General features: G+C 47.7%; 1 protein-coding gene across 1 annotated transcript in view; it reads right to left on the bottom strand.

Annotated features, from left to right (window-relative positions):
- Ccdc93 (coiled-coil domain containing 93) overlaps nt 1–12,414 on the bottom strand; it is a 67,331-nt gene that overhangs the window by 49,585 nt on the left and 5,332 nt on the right. Inside the window, exons 3-4 of the mRNA XM_051148196.1 lie at nt 5,503–5,837; nt 2,523–2,579 (exon numbers count right to left, since the gene is read on the bottom strand). Of these exons, the coding sequence (XP_051004153.1) occupies nt 2,523–2,579; nt 5,503–5,837 (392 nt within the window). The remainder of the gene's footprint in view (nt 1–2,522; nt 2,580–5,502; nt 5,838–12,414) is intronic.

Below are 12,414 nucleotides of genomic sequence, written 5' to 3'. Positions count from 1 at the left end.
AAAGCACCACTATCAATCTTGTGCTCTGACCGGAAGACCCGAGCGGGTCACACCGTTCCCTGCTCAAGAGGGAAGCTGCCTCCACTGACCATAAGCCACTCCTTCTCACAGCCTAACCGAACTGTTCTAGTTTCCTTTCTGTGGCTGTGGTGACAACACAAAGGGCACCTAGGGAAGGAAAGAGTTCTTTAGCTCATCTTCTCGATCATGGTCCAACCACTGCGGAGAAGTCAAGCCAGCTGAGCGCATCACATCCATTGTCAGAGCAAACGATGCATCTCGCTTGCTTGCGCTCAGCTCATTTTCTTCACTCTTACACAGATCAGAAACCCTTCTGGAGAATGGCGCTGCCCACAGTGGGCTGGGTCCTCCCACATCAATTCATAATTAAGACAATCCCCCACATTCTAGATGATCCCTCACAGAGGCGGCCTTCCTAGGTGATTCTAGACTGTGTCAGGCTGACAATAGAAGCTGACATCGCAGCATCTCTAACAGACATTCTTCAGTCTAGGAGCTGTAAATAGTTGTGCGTCCCAGCCACCTACCAGGGCTCCACAGGTGCTTACACCAAGTGCCACAGCCTACCCCCAAAGCAAACAACTGCAGCTTATGGCTACTTTCCTTCTTTTCTAATTTTTCACATTAATAAAGCAGCAAACCCAACAGGGTCCCCCGGATACTAAGTGATGGAGATGCGGAGACAAATGCGCAGTATTCATTTGTGTATGTTGCTCCAGACACAGATGCAGCCTTCCCCATGACTATCTTTCCCATGAGCTCAGCTGTCCTGTGGACCCTACCTTGTTCTCATGGATCCAGCAGGGGTGCCACCTCCAGGCTCTGTACCCCATTGTGTCACTAAGCTGAGTATGGTGGACTCAGGCTTGTAGTCCTGGCACTTGGGAGGTTGAGGCAGGAGGATTACCGCAATTTCAAGGTAATCAAGGGGTACATAGTAAAACTGTCTCAGAAACAAAGCTCTCAAGGCTTTCTCTCACTTCCCACTTCTAGACGGAATGGAGCTGACAGCACAAAGGAGAAGGTAAAGTGGCCCAGACTGCCTCACTTGAAGTCTTTATGTCTTTTACCATCAAGTGGCATGTGCCTTTCAGCGTCATCCCTTTGGGACAACACAGATTCAAGGCCAGAATTACTATTGTGCAAAGATTCCAGAGCCCCTCACAGAGCCATACGGGCCAACCCTGCCATCTGCATCAAACACACACCATGTTTAAGCTGGGTGGCTTGTTATTAACAACGCTAATTTAAACACCAAAGTAAGTAGCTCAGCTGGGGTAAGGGCTCCGTGGGTAAAGGCACCTGCCACGGAGGCAAAAGGACCTGGGCTGTTAAAAACAAAAAACAAAAAACACTTCAAAAAGCATAATATGAGCACAATCTTAGCGGTTGTACAGGGGGGGATAGGCAGTGGAGACAGGAGCATCACCAGAAACTCTCAGGCCTGCTGTACATAGCCAAAAAACGAACCAAAATATCCCATCTTAAACAAGATGAGAGGTGAGGACTAGCACCTGAGCTTGGCTGAATCCTTGCCAACCAGATTGAGTAGAATGTCAGGCATGCTAAATACCATGTTAATGTAGCATCATGAATGCTAGATACCATATTAATGTAATGTAACGTCAGGCATGCTAGATACCATGTTAATGTAATGTAATGTAACATCAGGCATGCTAGATACCATGTTAATGTAATGTAACGTCAGGCATGCTAGATACCATGTTAATGTAATGTAACATCAGGCATGCTAAATACCATGTTAATGTAGCATCATGAATGCTAGATACCATATTAATGTAATGTAACGTCAGGCATGCTAGATACCATGTTAATGTAATGTAACGTCAGGCATGCTAGATACCATGTTAATGTAACGTCAGGCATGCTAAATACAATGAAGTCATCAACAAGACCCACAATGCCCTCCCTGTATGCTGCTGCTAGAAGAGACTGTGTACCAGGCATAGAGGCTTTATTCTCTTCAGCTCAAGGCAAGAGGCTGCGGCCTCCTGGCTCCGGCTCACAGCATCTTAACAAAGCTCCCCACCCCCACTGGGGAAGCAGCTCATGTGCACAGACTCCAGTGATCAGAATGCACCACATATGGTGGCTTTCCTGCATGAGCTCAAAGCTACTTTGTCTCCCCAAAGCCGCTGGGGACGGGGCGGGGCAGTGCGTTCCATTCACCATCCACAGTTCAGCATCTGTTCTCTAGAGCTGTACAGTTGCTCCTGACACTGGCATAGGAAGGGGAGCTTTGCATTCTGATTTTTATCCTTTAAAACTGAAACCGAGGACTCGGGGGATGTCAGGGGGCTGGCTCCTGTGTGCCGGTGCTGAGTGTGTAAAGCAGGCATTCTTTACCGTCTTTAATGTGTGCTAGTGTGCTCGCACACATTCTTCACTGACAGTTCCTGGGGGGCGTGTGACTTCTATAGGGGATGTGTGAAGGCTATGCAGTACCGGGGCAGAGGCACACACAGGACAAGGGGACTTACTGAGAGGTCAACAACGGTCTTGATGGCCTTCTCTTTTCTCTTTATGAAGTCATCATCCTGGAAGACAGAACACAAGAACTCTGCCAATTCTCCTGGGGACTAAGTCAGCTGGACATGCCAATCTCCCTTACCGAAAATCGTTCATTGCTGCTGTGTATGAAGAAGTCCCAATTTGCTTTTTTAAAAGTTTGTGTATATGTATGTGTGCATTTGTGTATGCACAGGTGCATGTATGTATGTGGAGGCAAGAAGACAACCAAAACTATTCTCCCTCAGTTGCTATCCAGTCTTTATTTATTATTATTATCATTATTATTATTATTATTATTTTGGAGAGAGCCTCTCACTGTCCTAGAGCTGGCCAAGTAAGCTAAGCTGGGTACCCCAGGAGGCCTAGGGACCTGCCTGTCTCTACCTCCCCAGGGCTGGGATTACAGCCTAAAATGTTGACTCAGGAATCACATGCAATGCCTCCTGCTTGCAAGGCAGGTGGTTTACAAACCATGCTAGCTTCCTCAGCTCTCATCTTTCTTATTAATTGGAATGTACCTCCCAGGGGGAAAAAAAGCTAGAACCTCCGTAAATAGCACCCACAGGGCCTTACAGGCAGAGAGGAAGAGAGCAGTGGAAAGACAGACATCATCATGCCCAGGCCTTCAACGCATTGAGCATTCTGGCGAGTGACCTCAACTGTAAGCTTCAACCCCATCTGAAACGTGGAGTACCCCCACCCACAGCAGGAGCGGCTCTCAGGATGGAAATAGAGTATTTGGTGGTGATTAGTGTTCTTACTGTGGCAATTACTATAAACTGTGCCTACAGGAAATGTGCTACACAAGTCTGTTCTACAAAAATAGAATCGTGGGCTGAGGAGATGGTTCTGTCAGTAAAGCTCTTGTCCCATAAGCATAAAGACCTGAGCTGGATACACCCAGGACCCACGTTAAAGAGCCAGGCAGGGTGGCACACACTCGTAATTCCAGCACTGGGAGCTAGAGACAGGAGGATCAGCCAGTCTAGATGGCTAGGGTTAGGGAGGGACCTATCCCCAAAAATAAGAGAAAAAAGAGAACAGAAAGGAAAAAAAGTACATAGTGACAGAGGGAAGTATCTGATGTCAAGTGTGGCCTACACATGCATACTCACACACACAGACACACACACACACACACACCCCATGTATACATATACACAAGCTTTTGCAATTTAGTAAAAGTTCTGAGTCAACCTTTAAGCTTGAGAACAATAAAACTGTAGATATTTATCCGCAATAGCCATCTAAAGAGCAGTTCTAAGGAACCATGAGGCTGCTCTGAAGTGCCAGGTGGAGGGCAGGGCTCAGGAGAGCTGTACTCACTCCCCCCCAGGACTCTCTCAGGACACACATGCACCATCAGAAAACAAAGAAGGAAGAGCGCACACACGTTTGGCCAGAGATGCTTCATCTGCAGTGCACAGCAGTTTCTAACACTGAGAATCACAACCAGCCAAAGTGCCGAGAGTAAGGACCTGTTGGTGCTCACCCCTAAACGGGCCATGTATGCCAACTGCTAGAGTGGGTATGAATGGGGAAGTCCTGAGAGGGCCTGTGGCGGCTGCTGCTCCCCCTGCCGCTGCTGGTCCCTGCTACTGCGTTTGCTGTTGCTGGTCTGCTGGATTGCTGGATAGTCTCATGGTAGAGATTGGACTTGCCCCTGGGAACCTGATGACCCTGAGCAGCAGGAAGTCGTCGAAAGAGGTCTATATCCCCTTTCCCCTCTAACCTTTGTCTCACCTTCCTAGTGTTGGGTCGTAGAGAAGGGTTGGGGGCAGAGAAGGACGGTAGATATAAGAATCCAATAAAGTAGCCCCAAACAGGATGCCTACAAATGGCTGTGTGGCTCAGGGCACATCAGAGGAGAGAATACAGAAAGAAATTAAGAGCTGGAGCAAGAGGAAGAGAGCTGGGAAATACATGGTGTGGCTTCTGCACTCAGGAGCTCACTGCATCGTCTGTGGCTTCCTGCGAACGAGGAGGCAACATTCCATCAGGCCACACTAACTGAACCAATGGGGTAGTAGAGACCAAGGAAGGAGGGCCTGAGTGTGGGATGGTAACATATTAGAGACTGTCCAGGGTGGGCAGGAAGGAGTTGAAAGTAGATATGATCTACACATCTTCTACATGTAAAAAAATTAAAGATTAAAAGAAGAATCCCAGCAAGCTGGAACGATGGCTCAGTGGTTAAGAGCTCTTACTGCTGTTACAGAGGACACCAGTTAGCTTCCTAGCATGCCAGTCAGGGCCTCACAACCTACTACCAACTCTAGCACCAAGGAACTCCTCAGGCACAAAAACCACACACAATTCTGTTGGCATAATGCTCTAGTGGACTGTGTACAGTTTACCCTTGTTCATTCAAATACTGACTTCTCTACCCCACTATCTGGTTTCAATCTAGACATTGTGGTGTTTATTCTAAGCATCTCCTGTCTCCAGCTTGTATAAACATGCCACCATTTGTTCTCTGTGTTGCCAATAAAAGCCAATTAGCCAATGCTGAGCAATATAGACAATAGGTAGGACATCCTGGTCAAGTGAGAGAAGGAAAACGAGCAGGAAGGACAGAAGGGATCCACATGGAGAGGACCAGGAAACACCAGGAAAAATGAACCAGACCTAGGACATTAGTAAAAAGCAAGTATAATGCCAGAAGTCTGAATGGGAAGAAGCTATATTAGCCTGGAGGTTTAGGGTGGAGTAATTATTGTGCAGCATTGTGCTGTAAACTAGTTAAACAGATCCTAGTCTCTCTGTGTGGTTATGTGGAGATACAGCTGGTTAAGGAGTAACCACTAATTTACTAAAATAATAAAGCAATATTACATATTAATAATCTTTCAACACAATTCAAATAAAACAAATCTAAACAAGAAATTAAACATACCAGGACCGAAAATACCTAATAAATAAAAGAAGAAAGTGGCGCAGGGCACTGACCTCTGGGAGACTGTAGGTCTTCTGGAACTGGGATATAGAATAGGAGCGGATATAGTCGCCCATTTCCTCCTTTGTTTCGATAGCTCGTTTCACCAGCCACTGGGGAAGAAATTGAGGAAGTGTGAGGGGAGAGGAGCTGACTCCTACTGCAGTGAAACTGGGGAGCCTGTGAACGCAAATCAACAGGACTAACCTGACCAAGTGGGGAAAAACCATGAGCTCAACTGTTCCATGACAAGAGCGCCCAGCTGGGCACCTGGGATGCTCAGATTCAGTGACCTGTGCGACCAGCCATAAGTAACCATGCAGCATCTGAAAGCTAGAAGCCAGTTGACCTCAGACACGCTATGTAGTTGAGGATGACCCCAAGTGCCGGGACACCAGGCATGTATCCATCCCTTGCCTTGCTAAGGATGGAACCCAGGGCTTACTGCATGCCAAGCAAAACTCTATTAACCAAACTACATCCCCACTTCCCAGCTCCCTGATTTGCTCCGATTCTCTCTCTCTCTCTCTCTCTCTCTCTCTCTCTCTCTCTCTCTCTCTCTCTCTGTCTCTCTCTCTGTCTCTCTCTCTCCTCTTTCTCTCTGCAATTTTTGTCTACGGGTGTTTCGCCTGCAAGCATATCTACACACCATGCGCACACATTGCCTAGGGAAGCCAGAATCCCTGCATAAAAACCTCCATGCAATGAAAACCCACACATGCTTTTGTGTAACATTTTCCTCCAAGATTGCAATGGGGAAGCTCTTTAAACAGAAAAGTAAACAACTCAAAATAACGCCAGGAAGTCCATGGACCAGATTCACTAGGGCCCTTCCTTGCCAGAGTAAGCAATAAAAGCTGAGCATCCCATTCAGCAGAAGGAAGCCAAGCTACAAAGACACTGAGGCCAGACCAGCAGCCTAGGAGAGGCAGAAACCAGAGGAGCTGCCTGGAAGAGGTGTACACCTGGAAAGTTCTCCAACCTGTTGAGCTGCCAGCAGGCTGTGTGCCCCAGGTTCCCAGCTGTCTTTGAGTCATTTCTGCTCCTGTAAGTAACCCCTCATCCATATTCCTGTAAGTAACTCGAATAAAACCCATCGGTTTACCAGGTTGGACTTTGGTGGTATCTCTGCTTTGGTCTGTCATGGGCTCCCTATCTGAGGTGAGCAGACATATGTGGTACGTCCCCCAGAAAAAGTTTTGTCACATAACACATACACAAACAGAAACGCACATATCACACACACACACACACACACACACACACACACACACACACACACGGAATCTGCTTCTTCTTCCAGCTCTTCATTCATTCTTTCCCTCATTCATGAACATATGAGAAAGGAGACCCTTCTGTCACAGCTGACAGTCCCTCCTCAGAGAGAACGCCTACATCCTCAAAGCTGCTTAGAGACAGTGATGGTTTATGAAGCTCATAGCATACATGGCCAGGTCCAGTTGCCTAGGTACCTAGAAATGTGGCCCACAGCAAGGTACCCCTGCAGGAATGGGGACATTCTATGGCTTATTTTTATGGATTGATTGTGTGTGGGGTGCACACACACATGCCGTGGTTTGAACGTGGAGGTCAGAGTACAACTTTGTGGAGTCACTTCTCTTCTCCCACCTCCACATGGCTTCTGAATTTAGGTCATTTCAATGACTCACATTAGGCCTGCTCAGAAGGCAGCAAGCACAGGTAAGAGACATCATTAGGCAGCAGTTGCCCAAAATAGGTTGGCTTCATGAAAATAACATGCTGCACAGCACGTATACCACCGATACACCCGTGTGCTGTGTATAGGCTAGGAAGAATGCTCCTCTGTTACTAGCCACCAAGCCCACTGCCAGAGACCCTGGACACTGACTGAAATCATAAACAGAGCAGAAAGAGGCTGTACTGGAGCCTCCTCCATTCCTACCAAGAGCCAGGGCCTGGATCACACTCTTTTGTCCTAGTTCCTTTCTGTTGCTGTGGTAGAAAATCCCAACAAAAAGCAACTTAGAAGAGCAAAAGTTTATTCCATCTCACAAGTACAGCTTATGGTCCAGCACTGTGAGGAAGTCAAGTCAAGAACTTCAAACAGCTAGTCTTCATCCCATCCACAGGCAAGAGCAGAGAGAAAGGAATCCACGCATGCCCAGTATTCAGATAGCTTTCTCGACTCATATAGAGTCGGGGACCCAAACCAGGAAAGGTGTTGCTCACTTTCAGGCTGAGTCTTCCCACATCAATTACAGCAATCAGGACACTTCCTCACAGACACACCCACAGGCCAAGCTGCCCTACACAATCCAGTGCTGCCCCCTTCCCATGTGGGGCAATGTTGTGTCTAATTGAAGATGAGAACTAACGATGTAGCCAGGTGTGGCGGCCCACATCCTTAGTCCCAGCATTCAGGAGGCAGAGGCAGAAAGCTCTCTTGAGTTTGAGGCCGACCTTGTCTACAGAGTGAGTTCCACAATATCCAGGGCCACACAGAGAAAGCCTATTTCAAACAAACAAACAAACAAACAAACAAACAAACAAACAGCAAAGCAGAAAGAACTAACCAGGCAGTGCTCAGCTCAGCTCACTTCTACCTCCTTGTGGACCACCAGCCCCTGATTCTGCCCTCTCATGTCTCTTTCCATTCCATCCGCAGAGATGCTCTTTGATGTGCCATAGAGTGTGATCTGGGAGAGAAGGGAAACAAGACTGCATCCCAGCATCCTCTCAGAGAACCTGCTTGAGAGTTTTCACTGTCAAGATAGTGGTGTGGTGTGTGTGTGTGTGTGTAGGCCAGGGCATGACCTCAGCTCTGGGTCCTCAAGCACCGTCTACCTTTTTAAAGACAAGGTCTCTCATGGCCTGGAGCTTGCAAGCTAGGCTAGGTTGACATGCCAGTGTGCCCCAGGGGACTGTCTGTCCCCACTCATCCAGTGCCGGGATTACAGTGGTGTATCACCATGTCCGCCTCCCCCAACCCCCACGCCCATGGTTTTAAGCAGGTCCTTGGGTTTGCGGGACCTTCCCTTTACTCACAGAGCCATCCCCACAGCCGAAGCTTCTGTTTCTTAACCCACTAACGTCATTAGTTTCTCCTGGTCTCTAAGTATCCAGAGTAGACTTCTTAATGCCTCGTACGGCCTTCTGTTTCCAGCTACCATCGTAACATTGCCTTCAAAATGGTAAGGGCATAAGATTTATGATAACAGTTATTCTGATTTATCTGCAGGTAGATTCTTAAATGTATAATCATTTTTATAGTGACTACTAAACACAGGGATAAGATCAGAAAAAAAAAAGAAAACGCAATCTTTTTGACTTAATGGTACTTAAAAGAATTGTGTGTGTGTGTGTGTGTGTGTGTGTGTGTAGATCAGAAGATAACTTGAGGGGGTCAATCTCTCTTTCCATCATTTAAGTCCCAGGGATTAAATTCAGGTTGTCAGGCCTGGCAGCAAGCTTCTTACACTGAGCCAGATTACCAGTGTAGATGGTACTTCTTAAAAGAGAAAGTTCAAAGTACCAGGTGAAAAGAGTCCCCATTAGTCCTTTCAATAAATATTTATCAAGTCTGTGCTAATACTGTGGGTCAGACATTATTCGGGCACTTTGCGAACACTAAGGAGAGATGCCCTGCCTCCATAAAGCTTATATTAGCATAGCACAGATACCAAATAGGTAAACTGTGGGGCTGGGGGGATGGCTTAGGAGTTAAGAGGACCAGAGCGCAGTCCTCAGCCCTGAGGTTGAGCAGTCCACAACTGTCTGTGGCCTAGTTATTTTCCTATTACTGGGATAAACACCATGACCAAAGGCAGCTTGGTGAGGAAGGGGTTATTTCACTCACACTTCTACATCACAGTCCATCTTAGAAGGAAGTCAGGGCAGGAGCCTGGAAGCAGGAACTAGAAGGTTGCTGCTTGCTGGCTTGCTCAGCCTCCTTTCATATACAGCCCAGAACCACCAGCCCAGGGGTGCCACCATCCACAAATGGTTATGCCCCTCCCATCCCCCATAAATACCTAGTTAAGAAAAAGAACCACAGGCTTTTTCACAGGCCATTCTAGTGCCTGAATTTTCATCAGTTGATGGTCCCTCTTCCAAAATGGCTACAGCTGTGTCAAGGTGACATAAAACTAACTAGCCAGCACAGCCCATACGTAACTCCAGCTCCCGGGGATCTGATGCCCTTCTCTGGCCACATGCACACACCCATAATTAAAAATGAAAAAGTAAATCTTGGAGGAGTAAAATATATATGAAGCTGCATAAGGACTGGGAACAGTTACAGCTGGGCAAAGTATGGGGGGGAACACTGTGGGAGACATTTTAAGTGAGATGACGCAGGATGGTGCTGTGGGACTTGGGCTTGAGGGGAGAGGGTTCCACAGACAGAACCTCTTCCCAGCAGCATGTGTGACCTTTATCATTTGTCCTGCCTTTGATGTGTGTGTGTGTGTGTGTGTGTGTGTGTGTGTGTGTGTGTGTGTACCATAGCTCACATATGGAGTTGGACCCATATGAAAGTTGCTTCTTTCCTTCCACCATTAGGATCCTGGAGATTGTACTCAAGTTTGGCTGAAAATGCCTTTCCATTCTGAGCCATCTTGCTGCCTCAGTTGTTTCTCATTTTCTTTTGGGTGTGTCTGCCCAAGGAGCTGGTGACTTGCCGGAAGTCCCAGTGGTGGTGGTGGTAGAGCTGGGCTTTAGATCTAGGACAAACTGACTCTTGTGGAGGAGGAAATAGTGTGTCTAAGATTTAAAACTTTAAAAGAGTCAGCTAGCTGTGGTAGTGCACACCTGTAATCCAAGCATTCGGGAAGATGAGGCAGAAGGATTACAATTTTGAGGCCATCCTCGGCTGTATAGCAAGATCCTATCTAAAAAGAAAATACCCTTTAAAGCGCTAGCCTCGTAATCTGTAACAGCAGTGGTCGTGCCAAAATCTCAAGCTAGGAAGCTTGCCTGCTGACCTACCCTTGGCCCTTGTTTTATTGACTTTGTTCTGGTGCCGTGGTAGACACCATGATCAAAAGTGGAGAAAAGAGTTTGTTCTGTTTTGAAGAAGTCAGGGCAGTGACTCAGGCAGGAATTGGAGCAGTGTCCTTGGTGGAGTCCTACTTGCTCACTCACCCTCAGACTCAGGCCTGGCTAACTTTCTAAGGCACCCCAGGGTGACCTGCGTAGGGATGGCACTGCCCATCATGGACTGGGTGCTTTGGTAGCAATTAACGAGACAATCCCCTGACCACACACATGCAGGCCAAGTCTGATCTCACTCAAATGGCTCCAGGCTGTGTCCCGCTGACAAAGCTCTCTAGAATTTTTTTAGGAAGTTTTTACTGTTCAGAAAAAGTTCTCCCGAGTCTTTAGGAAGTCTGAGTTCCTGAGCAAAGCAGAGGGTGGCTGGCGAAAGTCTCTAAGAAGTCTTCCTGACTCCCCCATCCCCCACCCTGTTCCTCTGTCCCTATTGTTCCTGCCACCTTGCCATCAGGGTTAGAGCTGCAGCCACTCCTGTTTGTGCCGAGACTGCATTTGGCTGGAGCTTCTGGGAGGTTGCTTTAAGAGGCTCATAAACCCAAAAAATGACTTGCTGTATCCTCCACTCCGGGCGTCAGTGAATTGCTTGATTAAGCTAGCTGTGAGGAGTGGCTGGGGAGAACCCTCTGGAAAGGCAGAAGGTTGGCTGTGTGTTGTTGGAGTCTAAACCTCTGGGTTTTAAGCTACCTACTGAAAGGTGCTTTTGCAAGCTTAAGCTCGAGCCCACTAGAGGGAGCACTCCTCCTGCTAAAAAAAGGTCAGAATGGTGGCCTGCTGATCGTGAAGAGCCACACTGAGCCAGGACCTGGAACCAGCAGGGATGCTTGTCCTAGTGTGGAGTCTGGGTAGATGACCCCCAGCACCACATGGCACACGGGGCATGGTGGCACACACCGTAATACCAGCACTGAGGTGGAGGCAGGAGAATCAGCTCTGTCTGCTTAGCAAGTTTGAGGCCAGCCTGGGCTGCACAAGACCTTGCCTTTAAAAAAAAAAAAAAAAAAAAAGGGAAGAAATAGTAATGAATGCTTACATACACACAGCTGAGTGATGTTTCTCATGCTGGTCTACCGGCATGAGCCTGGTCAGGTTAGTCACTGTCACCCTGACTAGGTTGGGGTGTCTTTAGAGATGTCTTTAGAGCCATTTAATATGTCCTGACTCTGCTTGTTTTTTTGTTTGTTTGTTTGTTTGTTTTCCTGGACAGAGCCCTATCAGAAAAGATTGTCTCGGTTCTCCCAAGGATGAAGTGTCCTCACCAGCTGGAGCCCCACCAGATCCAGGGCATGGATTTTATTCACATATTCCCTGTCGTGCAGGTGAGGGCTTCTGTGTAGATTCTTGCTTCATAACTAAGGGTCCCTGGTCCACCTCTGGGCCTTGCAGCCCAGCCTGGATGCGGGAATACTGTGCAATAGATTCGGTGCAGCACGGTTAATAGGGGTTGTTGCCATCATGCCCAGCAGGCAGCTGGAGCTCCGTGGACCACAGCTTCACACTGGCTTCTGCTACAATCTTTGAATGTTCCCATCAGTGGCTTTCGTTTTTCTTTTTCATATGTGTGTTTTGCTGTGTGCATATGTGTGCGTCATTGGTGCACATGTGTTTGTAGGTGCATAAGTGTGGAGGTACACGTGTGTGAGGGCATACAGGTGTACGTGGGTGTCTGTGTATGTGGGCACATACATGTGTGCGTGCATGTGAGTGCGTGCTTGTAAAAGCCAGAGGACCTTGATCCTTAGATGTCTACTCGCCAAGGCGATGAGACCAGCTGGCTAAGACGTGTCTTTTTGTCCCACACTGGATCTGAGTCCATGAAAGTAGATGCTCTTTTCAAGTGCCAGCGGAGTCGTGGTAGAAAGCGACTGTCGCTTAGGAGCTTGCCTCCACATTTG

This window comes from Acomys russatus, chromosome 6 (assembly GCF_903995435.1).
Source record: "Acomys russatus chromosome 6, mAcoRus1.1, whole genome shotgun sequence".
Taxonomy (NCBI): domain Eukaryota; kingdom Metazoa; phylum Chordata; class Mammalia; order Rodentia; family Muridae; genus Acomys; species Acomys russatus.
Note: the sequence above shows the minus strand (reverse complement) of the source record. Positions and strands in the feature narration are given on the sequence as shown.